Source organism: Passer domesticus, chromosome 12 (assembly GCF_036417665.1).
Source record: "Passer domesticus isolate bPasDom1 chromosome 12, bPasDom1.hap1, whole genome shotgun sequence".
Classification (NCBI taxonomy): Eukaryota; Metazoa; Chordata; class Aves; order Passeriformes; family Passeridae; genus Passer; species Passer domesticus.
The window spans coordinates 15,867,584-15,887,523 of NC_087485.1; the positions used below are offsets into that span (position 1 = coordinate 15,867,584).

The following is a 19,940-nucleotide window of genomic DNA, read 5'->3' on the forward strand; positions in this document are numbered from 1 at the left end:
TTACTGAAAAGAGTTGTTTATTCATAAAGTTATGATCCTCGGAGCTCACTGGAGCCCATATAGTATTTGTCCATCTCTAGTATGGGGTTTATCTGTTTCTTGCAATTGAGTTGTAAGTGCTAATATTGTGTTTGTGATAATATTATGCAGAGAACTGGAATTTGGATTAATGGTGAGGACAGTCCTTAGCAGAACTGCAGACTGAGGCAGAGCTGTGGAAAGCTGAAAGAATGGCTCTAAGGATGGCAAAGCACTTGAGGAGGCTGGATAAAATGATTTTTTGTCTAGTGTTGACAAAAGTAATCACATGAACCACAACAAAGTATCCAGAACTGATGAAAAAATGTAAAACTTTTAATTGCTTAGTATTTACACGGCAAGATGTATTTTTACATTTATTCACTGACTCTGTGTTAATTCTTTGTTGGTTCACATTTACTGTTGACCAAAGTGGACTCATGGGTGTTCCCTCATAACAAGATGTAAGGTTTTTATCTAGCTAGGTTTATTTATTTTTATTCTAAGCAATTGGATGGACCCCTGCAAGTTGTGTGCCATTGGAAATGATCTAAGGTTTGAAACATGAACTTGTTGTCCTTGTGAACTGCAGGCTACACAGATGAGACAGAATGATCCTTTATTTCTTAGTTTGGTCATTTAGGTTTTGATTGTTTTGGATTTTTTTTAAGCTTTCTCAGGCACTGCTTGGAAGGAATCCAGTTTGTGTGATTGGTGTCTCAAGCCTGTCTCTTGATAATAAATATGATTAGGTCTTATCTGTGCCTCTTATTTGTTTTGTTTCTCTCATTTACAGTTTTTAGCAATCTGTACATTGCTCAAACAGCACCAGGTGTCAGTTCAAGCAGTTTTACTTGGGCATATCTGTGTCATCTGATCTCCTAGGGCAGGGACCATAAAAAGGTTTACAACATTTCTGTGAAGGGAATGTTTTGGGAAAGTGGATTTGCAATCTCTGCAGCTACTTTAAATAAGTTATTTGACTTTGTTGTGTCCTCACAACGTGCTGGAGTTGGATTACCTGGAGTTGCACATACCTGGTGCTGCTGGGCAACCTTATCACAGGTTCTGGATGGTTCTTTCCCTCTGTACAGCAGTTATAATGAATACTGTGTAGTGAGGCATCCCTCTAGTGATTTGTTTTTATTAATATGGCCTAGAACAGTGATAGTCAATATCATTAAATATTTTTATCTTCTTGGATAAAAGTAGCAGAGTGGGTATTAATTGAACAAATAAAAAGGCTTTATAAAACACTGTTATATAGATATCTGTGTACTTGTTGGGCAGGTATTGAATCAGCTCACCCGTGATATGCCCCACAACCCTTGCAGCAAATGCTATGCTGGTGTGGAAAAAAATTCATATGCAAGTTATTTCTCTCAGGTTTGTTTCCCAAACCTCTTATTTACCATCTAAAAAAAATATTTCTTTGTGAAGCTTAAATTATGTTACTAGCTTTTTTATTATAATTTTTCACTAACTTAAGAAAGCTGCTTTGTGCAACAGACTTCAGTGAATCTGTTTGCATAAGTATTATGGAAGCAAAAAAAGGATATATAGGATTAGAGACTTTCTTACTAGAAAAAAATTGCTGCGTTTGGGCTTTTTTCTATTTTTTTTTTCCCCTCTAAGCAATTATTTTGTTGTAGTACAACTGGAAGTTCCTTGAAGCTTTTTTCTGGAAAGAGTAATTCCATCATGATAATTTCCATATGTTTTGTAAAAAGAAATAGCTGTCTGTAGTCAATTTGTTTCAACAATGTGCATTTAAATACTCATAATATATTTAGAGTGGACACAGGTACGAAGTGTGTCTTCATGCATTGTAAATAAATGCTTTTCCTGTTTTCTGGTCAATTCTGTGCTCTAAGCCTATCTGAGATACCATTCTGTTGAAATCTTAGCTGACATGTTTTCTTTCCTGCCTTTTTATAACATTTCATTGGTCTGAGTGTTGAATTATAACACATTCACCAGTCTGATTTATTCTGTTATTTTATTTTTTAAACTGTGTCATTACCACAGTCTGCTAATATGTACAGAGTAAAAAAGAAAGGAACCTAGAGCTTTTTTTTCAACCTGCCTTCCAGAACTGGCAACACCAGGCAGGAGACTGGCATTGGCACGTACTGTTCTGCAAATATTCTCCAGGTTATGCCTGGTGTGAGGAGTCCCTGGTCTGTGTAAAAATACCACAACCAGCTCCTTTAACATATTCCTTAGGGAATCTGAGGACATAGGGAAATTTTGTCTAAATTCTGCTGCACTCTGACCATCTGGGTGTGGGATGGTCCTGTTGGAGCCAGGGTTACACTGGTTGCTTGCTGTGAAGACTCAAATGTCTCATTGTCATGTAGGAGACATAGTTCATGTTTCCTGTTGCCTTTTTCAGAGAAGGGAATGTTTCTGTTCTGAGAAATGCACTGGATTTTCCTTTAAGTGTTTCTGAAGGAGGAGTACAAAGGCATTACACTGCCATGTAGGCTGATTTCCCAAGCCCACACTTATCTGGCAATAAATACTTGGACAGGAGTAAGATGATGTTGTGAAACTGAATTTTTATACCTCAACAGATGGTAATAAGCAGCCTAAATATGAGGTGAGTGCATCAGATGTTTGACTTTACTCTGAGAAGAAGATTTATGCAGTTATATTCTACCTGAAAAGGAAATACCTAAATACCTTTCCTAATCTATATCTGCACCACATTAACTTTCAAAGGCAGACAAGATCTCTGTTGCATTCTGATGTAGATTATTGGTTCTCCTGAGCAGGAGGCATGTAAAAAGTAACAAAAGGGAATAGGCTCCTATTGAATTTACCAGACAAGCTGATAAATTTTATGTGAAAAGGGAGGTTGGAAGTATAAATATGTTCTACATCCTTTTCATGACAGGGTATGGAATATTTATTAAAAATGGAGTCATAAAGCAGGAATAATCTTCCCCATGACCTCACTGTGACAAACTGGCTTTCTAATTCTTGCTGAGTGCTGATTATTATTTGGCTAACACTGAGCTGAAGATGAAGCATGTGCTAAGTTGCAAGAATTCTTACAAATAGGCTGAGCTAATTCCAGAAGGTCAATTTTAAATACACATTCATGCTTTTACTTATTGGAGTATTTTTTCTTAAGCACATGAGTAGATCCACACATGCTGAAAACCTTGAGGCAAACATTATAAATGCACTTGCTCATTTATGCATTGTGCAGTGCCTGGTCCAGGGAAGCAGTGGGATTACTGGGATTGGTCACAGGCTAGGAAAGGCACTTTCATTAAACACCTTTTGGAGTGATAACACTTATAAACTTGCTTCAGTTTTTATTAACTCAGTGAGGATGATGCTGGTGAAGGCAGCTCACAAATACACAGCTATAAGATGAAGGAGTAGAGTTAAAGGGTTCCTTGTTGAGTTTTATCACCTGCAGGAAGCATTTGAACTGTGTTTATGGAGACTTTGCTTGTGGAAGGAGACAAGGATCCTGCTTCTCATAGCAGTGCAGCTGCTGTTTGTACATCTACAGTGCTTTCAGAGGCTTAGGGACAGCTACCATGATCTCATAGGCAGAAAGATAAAGTTAATAATTGAAGAATTTTGCCATCCTTCATGCAAGGTTTCCCCTATGGATCATCCTGATTATTCCACCATGACCTGAATTAAGCCAAAGCTACTTCTGGTGTGTATTTGCCCTTCAGCAAAGAGTCCCCAGAAGTGTCTGACTGTAAGCAGAGCATCTCCTCAGAACTAAAGCCAGCCCTTCTGGTGTGCCTGGCATGGACTCTGTACTGCTGGGGTTTCCACTGACACATTTTAATCCAGCAGGCAGCACATGCCACCCAGATCTACCGGAACAATTGTCTCGTGGTTCCACACCTGCCTTTTGTCCCATGATGTGCTTTTCCAGCCCCACCTTTCCCCAATTCCTCTTACACAGCAACGAGCTCCAGCCACAGCACCTCAACAAGGTCTTTGTTCCCATGTTTTCAGGGCCTGCTAGGGGCAGCCTTTTGCAGCTCTGTTCCACAGCTCTCCTGATGTGCAATTATAGCAACAAGGGGAAAACTTTACAGCTAACTGCTACTGAGCAGCAAGCATAGTGTGCTTCTGAGGATGGTTGTTTATAGCATTTCTTTTAAATGTATCCAAAAAATGTATAAAGGAAGGATTTATCATTCGTTTTGTAGTAACTTAAACACCTGTCACTTGCTTTCAAAGATTTTGCATGTGACATAAGACTTTCTCCAGAAGTTATTTTACATCTCCCCAAGCAGTTGGTTTCTGTGATACAACAATTCACTGCTGAAATTGGGACCACTGGGGGAGATCAGTGGAGGGAATTGTCTCACATGGAGACTCTAAAACATCAATGGAATGAGCAAATACCTCTTTTAAGTTCTAGATGAGCTGTGGGAAGTTTTTCTGCTTCTATGAAATTTCACAGACAGCTTGAATTTGAATCTCTTAAATCTGTGAAAATAGAGACAGAGGTTGGGCTTTTTTTACCTCACCAAAAATATGAGACTTTCTTCAAAACTAGGTAGGCTCAGCATTGAACAACACTGACAGAGAGAAATGCCATCTGCAGGCTCAGTAGTGCGGTTCATTGGCTCTGTCCTCTGAGCACTGCATTTTTATCAATGCCAGCACACCACTCATGCAGGCAGTGGGAGGGAACAGCAGGTCTGAGCTTCTCAGGTGGGTCATCCTTCCTCCTGGTTTACAAAAACTATGACAGCTTCATGTCTCAGAGGTTATTTTCATGAAAATGGAACAAATCAGGTTTTTCCTAGCAAGTCATCCAGTAAATGTAAGTGTTTGTTTCTTGTGTTTTTGATATGGCTTTGCCCCTCAGGCATGTCCTGCTTGCAGAGCACCTCTTCACAGCACATGCTGCACTGGTGTGGTTGGTGTAGCTCTGCTGAATTTGTCAAAAAACTCAGGCAAATCTTAATTATATTTGTGTTCTTGTGTATCTCATGTTCACAGGACAACACAAACATAAAAAAAAACCAAGCCATATGCTTTCCTGATGCTGTTGGTTACTCTGCCACAGGCTGTCAGTATGTCAGATTTGAAAAATTAAAGCATAGTAAAAGAATTTTCAGTAAATGTTTAATTTTGTAGGCTGGGGAGTGTTCTGTCAATGTACAATGTTACTCCTGTAAAATGGCTTCACTCTGACATCAGAGGTGAATTTCTAGTATTTCCATGCTTCAAGCTCCCAGCAGCTTCATTTGTATTCCCATGTTCTTGCCTGCCCTTAAAATTAAAGAGTAAACCTGCAGTTAGTTCATCAGGGATAGAAACAATAATATAATCAAAACTCAGGGTTATGAAAGGTCAATGAAGACTTATAAAGGAATGTTCTGTAGTTAAAATCTGGGAAGCAATAAAATCCACCAAACTGTCCTGTGCAAGAGAATTCATGGCTGTAGTTTTGCCAGTCTGTTCAGGGTATTTTCTAGAGGCTTTGGGGAATACCAAATTTCACTTTACAGGGGTTGTTCACAGGAGATGATGGAACATTCTTTATAAATTAGAGGACCCTGGAGAGATATTTTTGCTCTGAATCATTAAAGGTTATACTCATAATCACAAAGATATTCAATCAAGTCCTGCCCTTATTTTCAAACCACAGAAAGATGGATGCAGCTTAATGGTTATTCATATGAGAAGTCTGCTATTTTTCCAAGGGTACAGAAAGCTGGTTGGCTTTCAGTTTCTTGGATCCTTTCTCTCCCTGACAAGTTCTTTCACTTCATACAGCTATGCCTGAACCTATCACCATTGTTTCCACAAGCTTCAATTCTGCAAAATCTTGCAAATTGTCTTACATTCTTGTAATTCTGTAATGTGTTATGGCCATTAAGGGGCACTCCATGAGGTGATTCTGGTGACAAGGTTGTGTGAGAACAGAAGGTCTTGGAGGAAGAAAAACAACAAGCTCTGAATCAGGCTCACAGAGAGATGTTCCACCAGAGCAGGTGTCTGTAAACAGGAACAGGGCTCACACACTCTCAGAGACCTCTAGATACATATTGGGAGCACACCGACACACTACTCCAGGAGTTAGGTACTTGGGAAGACTTTTCTAGGGATCATCACTGAAAAGATTTTAAATACACAGTGTAGAAATTCGTGTCATACATACCTGAGAGAAAAACATATTTGCACATTTAACATAGAGGAAATATATTTTATACATCCCCAAGAAGCAATATCTTCTTCATGGTCTGACTGGGATGAATTTTACTCGTGCTTCTGGTGAATAACAGCAAGAATGATCTGTGCAGACAGGAATCTCAGTGTAGCCATGGCTTCAGAGCCACAGGAACTGCTGCAGGTCTGAGAGCTTTGATAGCTGTGATCACTTGTATGACACTGCTTTAATACAACAGCAGTGAGAAGCTCTGCCTCTTTGGACAAATTAAATACAACTCTTAATCTAATGCCATTACTTTTTTTCCTAACGAAAGAGAAACTCTTTTGAATTTCGCTAATAAGTTCTATGTGGATATGTGTACTGAACAGGAGGAGTCATGAAGGCTGTGGAGACTGTCCAGTTAGAGAACCTTTTGTGTATTCAAACGATAGGTGGATGCAGATTGCTGGATAAAATTCCTTGCTGTATGACAAACAAGATAAAAAATAAGCAAAAAAACCCAGCATGGGGGAAGAGAACTCGTAGCACCGAGCTGGAAACCTCAGAGGCTGTGGAAGTGACTGGCAGAAGTTCAGGCCCAAATGTCACAGGCAGCACCTTCAAGTGCTGAATTCCAGCAGCAGGGAAGTGCTAGAAAGCAGTGGCCATTTGGGGGACCCTTGTGGGTGACCTCAGGTGGAGGAGAAGGATGACACTGCAGTGGAGATATTTCAGAAGGTTTATGGGCTGTAATTCTGTCCAACAGCTGGAACTCAATATTGTAAGTTACAATTTGCCAGACTTCCTGATCTGGCATTTAGAAACCAACTGTCAAACAAAAAACATTCAAAAGTCATTGCAAGATCTAGAATGACCCCTTCAGATATCACATAAAACACTGCAGTGAACACAAGCCATTCAGGGCCAGATTGAGTCTTGTGACACTTAATGCTGTTTAAACCCATAGCGCATGCATAAAAAATATCAAATCAAGAGCCCAGACTTAAAAATGCTCATGGTCAGGAACCAAGAAATCCCACAAGAAAGTCCCACTGCAGGACTTTGCTAACTATGACAACCAGTATCTGTTATGCTTAAGTGTCTTAAATAATTCTAGTATTTGTAAATAACTCCTTAGAGCAAACTGGGTGTCCATATAATTTCAATTCTCAAGGAGTAATAATTTTACTGTAAACTATTAATGTCTGTGGCTGGGAACTGGAGAGGTGGAGGAGTGTGCTTTAGAGATGCCCCAATTCTGGAGTGCCAACACCTGAAATATCCGAGCTGTAAGTGAGACACTGAAAAGTGCCTGTCTCTTGTCTGGGCACTGTCGCTGAACACCATGGCAGCAAATCCCTCCCTGGGTACAGGAGAGAGGAAGAAGGTTTGAGGAGGCAGCAGTCTGAATCAGTCAGGATCTCTGCAGCTGGGGTGGACCCGCCTTCCATCCGGGAATGCCCTCAGGCTCTGCTGAGCTGCCATCAGGATTTAGACCCTTGCCCTCCAAAGAAGGCAGAGAGATCTGAGTTCACATCTCACTTGCTGGGCTAAGAGCAGACCTGCTGCTGGCTGTGGGAGTTGTGATAAAGGGGCTGTAACTCTCCTCTGGAATGAATAAATAAGCACTGTTTCTGCTCCTCCACAGATTTGGTGTGGAACCTCTGTGCATATATGCAGCTTCTGCACAGAATCACACCATATGTGCAGAGCTCTCTGGGGTATGGAAAGTAAGAAATCAGTAAATGGCCCCAGCCCTACATGTCTGGGGCATTCAGAACCAGAGCTCTGAGGGCTGGAGGACAGCAAATTCTTAAGGAAGAGGGAGAAACTGGGACACAGGAGCAGCAAGCAGTGTGAAAGGGAAAGGAGGGGAGCACAGCATGGCACCTCAGTGTGACTGAGTGTTTTGTTGAGAGCTGAGCCATGTGAGCTGAGGAAGATTTTAAGTGAGACCTAATTAAAATCATCTGGCCCTCATGAGAGAGGTTTCTTTTCCTTGCAATTATTTTGTGTGTGTGTCAAGGATATTTAATTAGGCATGTAGAGCTGATGTTTCTAAGAGGAATTCAAAACACATTCATAGCTATTTTTAATATGTTACTACATTGTTAGGCTTGGGGATTACAACACTGCAAGTCCATAAGAACAAAGAAATTGTATGGCCAAGTCTGCAGCAGTGGATCAGGACTGACATGATCTGCAGCCCAGGCAGTTCTCTGTTTTGGTAGAGTTTTGGGAGGCAATAAATATCTAAGTAGAAATTCTACAGCATCCCAGAGTATCATCATCAGGGTTTGTCTCTTTTGTGACCTACTCACCCGTTTGCACCCAATCTATGGCATATTGAAACTGGATGGAACTTTGGAGAACTACAGTTTTGATAAGGTTTTCCACTAGTATCTTAACTTTTTTTGTTTCAGATTGTGTTTTTTAAAAAATTCCTTTCAGTGATCCCATTTATAACTACAGACCATCTGTGAACTTCATAGCAGAAGGCAATTTAGTGAGCAGTGGTTAATAGGTAACCACTGGACTGATGAGGTGCTGACTCTGGCTGCTTCATTATAATTCCACACATTCTGTGTCCTTCTAGCACAGGGATAAATTTGCATGTTGTGGCTCTGTGAATGCCCAGAGCATGAGACAGTAAGTGTGTAGCTTTATCAGACATCTCCCTGGGGTAATTTTCCAAAAGCAAACTCCAAAAATCATATCTGAATGTTTTTTCTGTAGATCCTTAAGATGATGGCTTTTTCCATCCCCCCCACCCCTTTTTTATTTTTTCACAGAGCTGGAATTCAGCACACAGAGCGAGCGAATACAAGTGCTGGTTTTGAGGTGAACGGGGTTCACAGGTTCCCTTTCTTGAAAGACTTCCTGCTAATTTCACACCCACAGACAAATTTGGCTTAGCAGAAATGGCCCAACACACACCAGCATTGAAGCAGGCTCTCTGTGCCAATCCCCAGGGACACTGCTGCAGTCACCATCCCTGGAAGGGTTAAAAAACTTGTGGATACAGCACTTGACACATCTTTTAATGGTGAACATGGTCGTGGTGCTGAACTGACAGAAGGATTTGGTGTTCTTAGAGGTCTTTTCCAACCTTAATTATTCTATGAATCTCTCTATCCCTCCAGACTTTGCCCCTTTTTTTTATGTTGCATGATGTCCATCATGTCCTGTTTTCTGTCAATAGAAATGTTTTGATTTAGCAATGGGTATGTAAGAAAAAGGTGAGGGGTGTGTGTGTGTATATATAGATAGATATAGATATAGATATAGATATAGATAGATAGATATAGATATAGATATAGATATAGATATAGATACAGATATAGATATATACACACACATGTATGTCTATAAATAAAACCATAGACATATACTTGTTCTGAACAAAATTCTGAAATTCACTTAAACATTAGGTATGTTTTTCAGTGCTTGAACTCTCCCCTGTAGCATTCACATTCTCTGAACGGAGAGAGACATAATTCTCTCTCAGGATTTTTTCCTGGAGAAGCACAGAAGGGAAAACAATTTTTATCTCTGCTTGCTGCTCCTGGTGTTTTGCACCTGTGGAATGTGTTGGGAAGGTTGTTTACCTGAAGTCATTTCTTAGTTGGATTCTGGTGGACATTGTTTATGTTAATTAGCCTATAAGGTCCAAGCACTGTCTGGTCTGCAGACAGTCACAAGTTCTTCAGTTCATTTAGTTAGAAGTTATAAGTATGGTATAGCATAGCATAGTATCTCTCCTTAAAGTAATACAGTATTATTGTAATATAGTATAGTTCTAATAAAGTGAGTGTTCAGCATTCCATCAGCCTTGGAGTCAGGTGCTTCATCATTCCCATGGTGGGGGCACCCTGCAATTTCAATACTCCTCACAACATTACCTTCAAGAATCACAGAGGGATGATAAATCTTGTCTCACAGCTCAGTAACTGAAGCACCCTTCTGCTCTGCTACTGCCCTGACTGAGGCAAAGCCCCTCTGCACTCATGGCAAAGCTTTGGCAGTGTTTTAGCACTGTTGTAGCACTGTATTTGTAGAGTAACTCCAGCCTCTGTGAGAATTCACGGAATTTCCTTGGTGCTGTTGATTCCCCGCTAAACTCACTAGGTGGCTGTCTAAGAACACACATGGGCTGTGCCCTACTCTGTTCTTGCTGCATTTCCCACTGGGGCACTGGAGAGCACCCTCTCCCCACCAAGCAGGCACCGGCTGCCACTGCCAGGGCAGAGCTCAGGAAACCCAGCCCCACACGCCCTGGGCACCAGATCCCTTGGATTAAACCAGTTTTGTTCTCCAAGGCAGAATATCAACCAAGTTCAAGCCTTGCTTGAATGAGTTCCTCACAATTTTTCGAATTCTATGAGGTATTTCTAGGAGTTAGGTAAAAATAGGGAATGAGGTGCATAATGAAGGCTGCTTTTTTCTTCCAGTAAATTCGGGCAGTGAGGAAAATGTGCTTCCAGAATCTGGAAATTCTGGTTTGCATGTGCAGGGACAGACTGATAAAATATCTGTGTTGTTCACAGAACATTCTTCATGTTCAAGCCCTTGTTGGCAGATGTGGCTTGAGTCTGGCCTGTGTGCACTGATGCTGTGTGGTTATGAATCCTTTAACCTAAGGGAAATTATTTCTGATTAAGATGAAAATTGGACCCAAGGCTCAGGCTGAGCTGAACTTTGGGAATGTATCTCAGTTTTCCAATGCTTTTCACTAGAAACCCTGACTTGTGAAGGAAAGTATGCACGGATCTATCTCCAGTCCATGTGTCATCCTATTGTCTTTAGTTCCACAGAATACAGAGCAGGGAATTAGACCACACAGCAATGAATGCATCTCTCCAGAGCACCTCTGGATCTGACTTGCATGGTTTGTGCTCCTCTGGACTATCCCAGGAAGAGGAGGCAGGGAATTGGCAGTGTCTCTCTCTCTTTGCCTTAGTGGGATTGCAGCAAAGCTGAATTGGCACATGGGAATGATCTTAATTGCTTATGCATGGAGAAATGAGGGAGAGGATGGGAGAAAAGAAAGGAATAAAAATGTTATCTGTACTTAATCAGTTTTTTCCCATCACTGTGTTTTCAACAGGATACTTACATTCCATGAAACAATAGTTCTTCTTTTAGTTCAGCCTTGTTGAAAAACCCAGATTTACCTGACACTTTAACAGTTTTCAGTTGGAAATGGTGACATGAGATACGTAGTCTGAGGGCTGGGTCAACTCCATATCTTCCAGAAAATCTCAGACTGTGAAATAGTTTGTTTCCTGTCATCAGGACACCAAATGCTGATGTACAACTCTTCAGTGCCTTCTGGGAGTTGTAATTCGCTTGTTCTCTGCCCAGCTCTGGTATTTTTTGGCACCTTGCAGCTACACGATACCTTTTCCACGTGGACATAAATGCATAGTTTTAAGCCCTCATTTGCCATAAATCTTAATTTGCATATTTCAAATTGAGCTGAAATAATAACAAATTGCCAAAATGTTTTTGCCTGGCCGTCAGGCAAGTTTGAAAGTTAAATTCTTGGCTCAGAGTCGGCCGGATTAATATGAAACGCTAAAACATGATACTGGAGCTGATCAAACCGTGCAACCTGCACCTGAGGGGAATTTTTCTCATGGAATTCATAAAAAGGTCCTTATTTTCTCTTGATTAGATCTGACGGTTAAGGTTTAAATAGAAAGCAGCAACTTTTACGTGGACAGCAGTGGGAGCTTTGCTGTTGCAAAGCCATAACTTTTAATCAGCGCAGTTCCCTGTCAAAGTGGATTATCCCAGGACACTTCACAACCCACTCTGCTCCCACCCCCCTGATGGCTTCAGGGGGGAGCTCTGGAACAGGAGGAGGGAGGAGGGGAAGCAGTGAAAAAGGGAATGCAATTGTCCGAGAGAGACAGAGCTACGTGCCAAAATGTCTGAAGGTTTCAGGACAGTATGATTCTCACATTATTGGTACTTTATTTTTTAAGCAACTGCTGTTATTAAAAAGGCAAATCCACTGTTTGCCTTCCTCTTCTATGTTGTTAGTGTGCCACAGTAAATCAGTTTGGAACCTGAGGTGTAAACTCTCCTTTCAAAGAGTCCTTTGGTAGTGAAGGATGCTGGCTGGGATCCATCCAGTAGGCATGAGGTTCAGAAGGTTAATGAGAAGTTCAGGGAAGAGCGCCTACAAAAGCCAGCACCAAGAACAACCCAGTTTTTGCAGCACTCTCTCGTTGGGTAAAGTGGGATTGTGCAGTCTAGGAAGCTGGGGAACTACTTCAGTCTGGCTGTTTCCTGATAAGAAGACATAGTACATAAAGAATAGTTTGGGTGGTTTTTCCACCTTAATTTTTTTCCTTATGTAAAACAAGATCTAGATAAACAGTCTGTAATATATCTTGTATTGTATCTTGTATGTATGTGGATGAAGTTGAACAGCAGTTTCTAAAACTGGCTTGATTAGAGGAATCTCTGAACTAAAAGAAGAGTTTTAGTCTCCCTCTATGTCACGATCTCTCAGCAGATCAGGGCTGCCAGCAGGACGATGACACATTAACACCAGGACCCACAGCACTTGTCCTTATACATACATGAGGTGTGAGTTGTTCCTGCCCTAAATAAAATGAACCATTTAACCAAAGGGGCTACTGGATATAGTGATCTAGAGAGAGGTGGTTAAATGCTGAAGGTGATCACTGGTTTTAGTAAATCCATGTCTGACCACAGCAGGCTATGTCCCAGGTGTAGAATAAAAAGAATGAATCCGCTCTTCTTATCCAGTTCTCCTTTCCCTTCCTCAGCACAAGTGAAAACACCATCTGCCAGCCTACAGGAAAGTAAATACAGCAGGTCAAAGATTCAAATTCACAGGAGATTCTAGAAGAGGTTAAAATACGTGCACCAATACCCAGAATCTCTCTGGGATGACCCTATTGAGGCTTTCCAGTACCTGAAGGGCTCCAAGAGAGCTGGAAGGAGACTTTGGGCAAGGGCCTAGAGTGACAGGACATGGGGGAATGGCTGCACACTGACCAAGGGCAGGGATAGCAGTTCTGTGAACTTCTGTATCCTCTGATGGAAGTTTTTCCCTGGTGCTCTCACCCAACCAGCACTGAGGCATGGAGGCACAGGTGCTTTGGCTCTGCCTTATTGCTCATACCACTACTTTACTATTACCTTACTCTGTCTTACTCTTTAGTAGACAGGCTGGTGAAGCTGGGCAGGGTTCTCAGCAATGTGCAAGTTCTAGGGTAGAGTCACTGTGCTGAGGAGCAAATGGAATAGCTGATGAGTGGGACAGATGTACAGCACGTCTTAGAGAGCTCAGGGCTTGTACCAGCCTGTGGGAGCTGCACTGCTCTGCTCCCCAATCCGTGTGCCAAATGTCACGCAGCTCTGCTGGAGCTGGAGATTAGCAGGCTAATCCTGACACTTGATTTTACCTGAACAACAACTTTATACCAAGATCATGATTTTCATTAAAAGTCCCATTGCAATTGAGAAATGACAAAACAAAAAGTCAGCAATAGATGACAAGTGGCCACAGGACATGAGGTCAGCTCAGGCTTGTGTGACATAGTCATTTGCACCCCCTGACAGCCTCAATCAATAGCTGAATGCTTTTCAAATGAAATGTTCCAGTTTGTTTATACACAATTTTGGGTTTGCAACTAGTAGTTCGGAAGTGGACACCAAACCCTTCCAAGTAAAGTTGTGGGAAATGGTACAGTTTGATGAAGTATATCCTATATTTAATGGGAGAGAGCTGTGTTTACAGCTTGTTATTGTCTGTGTTGGTTGATTTTTCCTCATACACCAGACTCAGAAATTCTGGGCAACTTGGCATCTACCGTTTATTTTTAAAAAAACTGAGCTGATGAGCTTTCTGCTGACAGGCAATATCTCTCTAAGAGTGAAATGTTCTGATCCACTTAAAATATCAACGGAGAGAGCCGTACAGTTAAGGTCTTTGAAAGTGAAAATTGCTTTAATAGATATCCTGACTCTTTTCAACTAATCTAAACAGAGACAGTAGAGTGACATAGATGGTCCTCAGTAGATGGCCATTATTTCCATGGAAGCAGAGTGTTTGTAAGGCATTCCTGCTTCAGGGAGAATCCCTTCAGTTTGTCCTATTAGACAGACAAAATTCAGATGTGGTGATTTGAGAAGGTCCCATACAACAAAATTCATGTGTATGCTTCTCTCCAAAGTCTCTTTGGTCTCCACAGGTAAGAGCTTCAGAAGTAAATATTTCCCATAAAAATCCATTTATAGTCCTCTTTAATGGGCTTTTTTGTCAACTTTGCTATGTTATTATGAAAGGATTAGTGAACATTATCACAACAGAACATAATGAATTAATGATTGGCAGCCCAAGGGATACTAAAGATCTGTCATTATTTGCAGTAGGCACACAGACGTGTTGAGGCTGACATGTATAACTTGATTTAATGCTTACGAAGTAAGCCTGGAAGTTGGAACTTAGCTGAAGGTTCCTGTCTCCACTAGCAGATTCCAGAAATTATAAAACAGGTTCAGTTCATGACTGAATAATTCTTATTATTGAATGGAAAGTACATAAAATATTTAGTAGCTTGAAGCATAGGTCCCATAATAGATGTTTTTCTTCAGGGAACATAAAGATTACTGCATTTGATGTTACTACATATTGTGAATTTAGGAATTCAGATTTTGTCTCTAGCTCAGCCCAGCTGGCAGCTGTTTGCTCCCCTTCCCTTAGCCCTGCCTGGTGTGTGCTGGCTGCTGGAAGGCCAGGGTGTGTTTCTGATTCCCGGTGCTCCAGGCGGAGGCTGTGGCTTCCCCGTGGCACTGTGAGGCAGATGCTGTCAATAACCTTTGCAGGGCTGAGGGTCAGCTCGGTCCCACTGCCCCTCTGCCACAGACTGTGCTCATGGGAAGGGGAAGGACTCCAGAGTGTGACCTACATCAAAGGACACATTTCAACCCAGCCTGGCCCTGGATTTGTCCTGAAGAGCAGGGGATGAAGAATGCCCACAGTGGTGGTGACCAGTGAGCAGGAAGCAGGCAGGGAGGTCAGCTTGATTTGGCTGATGTTTATACAGTGGTGCCTGGGGAGGAATTTAAAACGTCTCCTGGAAGCTGCATCTCCTTATTTCAGGATTTTTTGACAAGAAGGAGGTTTGCTGCTTTGCCAGATCCTCACTTCTCAATCCCCAGTAACTGGCAGGTGAGTTATCCACATGGATTTCCCTCCACTTGGGACAATCCCTCTCTTGGTTAGGACTCAGCACTGAACACGTCTCATTTTTGCTTTCAAAGCAGTGTCAGGATAAAGTTCCTCAGTACTGTTCCTTCAGATCTCACCTGCACAGAGCTGCCTTGGAGATGCCCTGCATTGTCCACACAGACACTGAGCCACCAGCAGCACTTTTTCTCCTAATCACTATGAGCTCCCTAATAATGTGATCTTTTTCTTAGTTTTTTGTGGCACACTCAAAACTCTGAGCCCTCCTGACCTCCTGTGTTCAGGGCACATAGCCCTGAAGACAATGGCATCCCAGTGAATCTGTAAGGCTGCACTTCAATTATAATTGAAATAATAATGTTAATTTATTTTCTTGATGCTTTTGAATAGGATTTGCTGAAAAATAAAGGAAATATGGGATATGGATCATGTTACCATAAAACCACATGCAGTGAAACATTCATCTGTCTCCAGCATTTCATGTCTTCTGGGCATCTGAGAGAGTTGAGTTTGATTTACACAATCAAGCTATTCATTAAATATCTGTTTGAGTTTTGGGCAGATGCATCCTTTACCTGAGTGATGAAATCTGACCACAGGAAATTGAGCTATTCCTTTGTGAAAAGACCCCATTCTGCTTTATAAAGTGAGCCTTGCAGCAATACACTTCCAGAAAACTGCCAAGCTTTGTGTACCAAATACCGTTGTAAGGGCTCAGCAATAAAACAGTTGTGGACTTGGGGGAGATCCAAGCACACAATAGCACATCTTTATGCAATATTTCCTCTTTCAACATCCCCCTCCAACACTGTAATTCACTGACAACCATCGGTTCATTTGAATTCCAAAATTCTAGCCCCAAACACTAAGCAGTTTATAGTCTGAATTCCTGTGTGGGCATATTAATTACTTAAATCACTAGTCCAAATCCCATTCCAAAGAGCTCTTGCTGGGAGTCCTTCAGGAGCAGACTGATCTATTATTGCTTACTGGATTGTACAGTGTGTCAGAGGCATCTCAGTATTTCTATCAACAGCCCTCTGGATATCTGGCTCTTGTGAGAGCACTGAGTGATTGTGAATGAAGGGAAAAGCACCAATATATGTTGGAGAATATATCTGAAGCGATCAGTGAAATGATACCCTCCCTCCTAGGGATTGGCTTGGAAAGTTCTTAGCCTGTTTCAGAAAAATCAAGTATCCCCAGGCAGATGGGAGAGGCTGTAAAACCTCCTGCTGTGTTGAGTGAGGCTCCTTATCTTGAATACCACCTTGCAGATAAAGACAGGGAAGAATCCTGCTGGTTCTGGGATACTCAAGTTCCCACTGTCCTTGCTGAGAGGAGTGACAACTCAGGTTTGTCTTGCACATGTATTGTTGTGTATTTTAGCTTTTGTGTTTTCATACAAATAAAACCATAAATTTTTGCTCCATTTTGCTTTTTTGGGCCAAATTTCGCAATTACACAGCAGCAGAAAAATAGGATAACCTTCTCCTTATGGGACAACAACAAAGATGCAAGGGAATGCACACAACACTTATAACACTTAATATTTACTTATAACCTCCATATTTTATTCATGAATTTTACAATTCCAAATATAATGAAACAGTTAGAGTATTTTATTACAAAGCTTATAAAATAATTAAATATTACACTTATAGTTTTTGCTTTTTTTACACCATAATTCATACTTTGTGACACTACCATTTTTCTTTCCTCAGTCCTCACTTAGGGAAGTGAGCAAAGAAATATAAAGGAAAAGCTATGCATTAATAAATTAATTATTTTACATCAAATAATAAAAAGGACACAATTATAAAAACAAAACAAAAACAACCTTTTAGTTTTCCTAGAAAAAAGGTTATAATTACACAATGTCCAATATCAAGACAGAGCAGTGTAGGTTGAGATATGTTTCCAATCATTTCCTAAAGTAACACAGAATACATGTTTTTAATTTAAATTGTTTCAGAAGGAACTGCTAATTTTAAGTGACCACTGTCTGGCATTAGTGCTGAGCTGGCTAATCCTACACTGAAACCATACTTTAAAAAAACACTCAAACTGAACTACATTCATCAAAAAAAGTTGTGGGATTGGGTGGAATTAGATAAATATGTCCCTCGTAGGCACTCCCCAGAAAATTACAGTAGGACACAGCTCTGTCTCGGAATGGGTTTGGCAAATAGGTTGGGTTTTTTCAATGCAGAAATCTTCTGAATGGCACCATTTGATACATGGTGCCATCAAACATCTCGATACTGAGTGGCCACAAATATCAGAATTTTTACAATTCTTTAGTTTGCTGGTAGATTCTGAACTAAATACAAGTATTAGAAGGGTGTATAAAAATACAATTGACTTCTATTTGGTAAGAGTGAATAACCCACTTATCTTTTCATGCCTTTTTTTTTTGTGTAATGTGAATAAATAACTATTTAGAGAAGTTCAGCATGAATTAATGGACTGTAATATTCTTGTTATTTGCTTTGGGTAATGGATGAATCAAAATTTGCAGAGAGATTTGAGATTAGAAGGAAGACATTCTTCAGTATCTTGGCATTCAAACAATCTAGCTACTTAAAAATATCAAGTTTAAATTTTAAAATTACATATCTAATGAGCTTAGAAAGTTGAAAACATAACCATTGAGCTCAATCAATCTGAGTTCCTTGAGTTAGTTGAAATATGCAATTATATTTTACTTGTAACACAGCAATATTAAAAGTCCAAATATTCTACTGCTGCATATTTCTAGGAATACATTTCAAGTTACTAGTTAACCACCTCTGAGTTTCTACACAAAGCAGAAAATGAATACTTCAAAAATTATAAAAACATTAGCATGATGCACAGCTTGCTTTTCCAGCAGCAAGTCTGGTAGAGAAGCACCATAATATCTTTGTAGTGCACTATTTACTTCTGGTGGCCACACGTGTGACACTGCCTTCTCCAGCCCTCAGCCACGGATGTCCCTCTGGGGCAGCAAACAGCTTCCTCACCCTGGGACAGCAGTCACAAAAAATAGCAAAGGACACGCTTCTGATGGTGTGATCTGTCCTGCTGCCACGCTGCTTCCTCCTCCAGCTGCCAAGCTCTCCTGCTTTGCATTCTGGTAGATCAGCCAGAAAAGGCTCCCTTGCCTTAATTTTTTCCTCGTAACATGTGACAGTGCAAAATGACACTTTTAAAGAAAGAAGAACTTCCCCTTGAGTCTCAGTGTTCAAGTGATCCATAGTACCCTGTGCTTTAGTGAGGTCAGCAAATTAAGAAAAAATAAGAAAGAAACATTCCTTTTTCAACATAAATCCAACAATTACTGTACCTCAGACATTCCCTTAGAAAAAATGTCTCTCCCATCAGTGGTTTATGTGGCACCATGTCTTGCCTCAAAGCAGAGATAATTCCAACATAAATTGAAGAAGAGAATCCTGTCACTGAAGGGTTCAGATAACATGCTGCTATCAGTTCTTCTTCGTACATGATTTACAACATTGCTTGCCATAAAATTTGTGGTTACAGACACCATGCTGGGGCACCAGATGACACCAAGTGAAGAAATCCACACAAGAAGGATCATCTGAAGGAGAGAAACCCAAACAATGTGGTAAGACTGTGTTTTAGCAAGTCTGCAAGTCAGGCAATAGTCCCACACCCTTGTATGCCTTTGGAAATATTAAAAACATGGTGGGTGACTCAATTCAAAGGAGAGGAAACGTGAATGAGCTTTCATCTCAAAAATACTAGTTACTTGCTTTATTTTAAGAAACATTAAATTTTTGCCAAGAGATTTGTTAGCTTGATCAAGATAGAACTAATATTATAGGGGGGTCAAAAGCTGAAGGAATTAAAAAATTTGGATCACATTTCATAGCTCAGGAAGACAGGAGGAAGTTCCACATTAGAGGATAAAAAAACCCATCTGTGCTTACATCTCTGATTACAGTTGCTCCAAACACAGGTACTCATACAAATGAGCCTACTCCATATTTGGTACCATTTGCTGGTTGCCATCATCATCATCACGTGGAGCTCACCTGCACACAGACCCCACGGAACTCGGAATGCCTGGGCCCTGCACAAAGTGCTCTGCTCCATGCTTGCATTCCAGCACTTTCTGGAGACACTTCTTTCTCTCCATTTTACTCTGCAGGGAACCTCAGAAATCTCTTTTCTCAGACACTTCAGTTAGGTGTCATGAATTAGCTTTTAGGAAATGACTATGCCATGTTGGCAAAATCTAAATTAACTGCAATGGGAGAAGACTTGCTAACCATGGTTAGTTCTCAAAAGCCCAGTTTTTAATTACAAATACAGCCAAATTATATTTTTCAATTAAAATCCTGTTACTCTTCGATTTATATACAGATATCATTTATACACAGAGCTCCATGGCTTTAAAAATATCTCCTAGCTGCTCCTCTCTCGTTTTGCAGTGGATGCTTTATGTTTCTTTAAAAGAAGAGAGTGATGATTCATATGGGTGATTTATAAACAAATTCACCATGTCTGAGAGAGCAGTAACACTCAATGGGGTTT

At 40.7% G+C, this 19,940-nt stretch overlaps 1 protein-coding gene across 2 annotated transcripts in view; it reads right to left on the minus strand.

Annotated features, from left to right (window-relative positions):
- Nucleotides 1-16,967: 16,967 nt before the first annotated feature.
- ADAMTS18 (ADAM metallopeptidase with thrombospondin type 1 motif 18) overlaps nt 16,968-19,940 on the minus strand; it is a 77,637-nt gene continuing 74,664 nt past the window's right edge. For both annotated transcript variants that reach the window (XM_064386734.1, XM_064386735.1), the window contains exon 23: nt 16,968-18,981. In XM_064386734.1, coding sequence (XP_064242804.1) covers nt 18,866-18,981 — 116 coding nt within the window. In that variant the 3' untranslated portion in view covers nt 16,968-18,865. The remainder of the gene's footprint in view (nt 18,982-19,940) is intronic.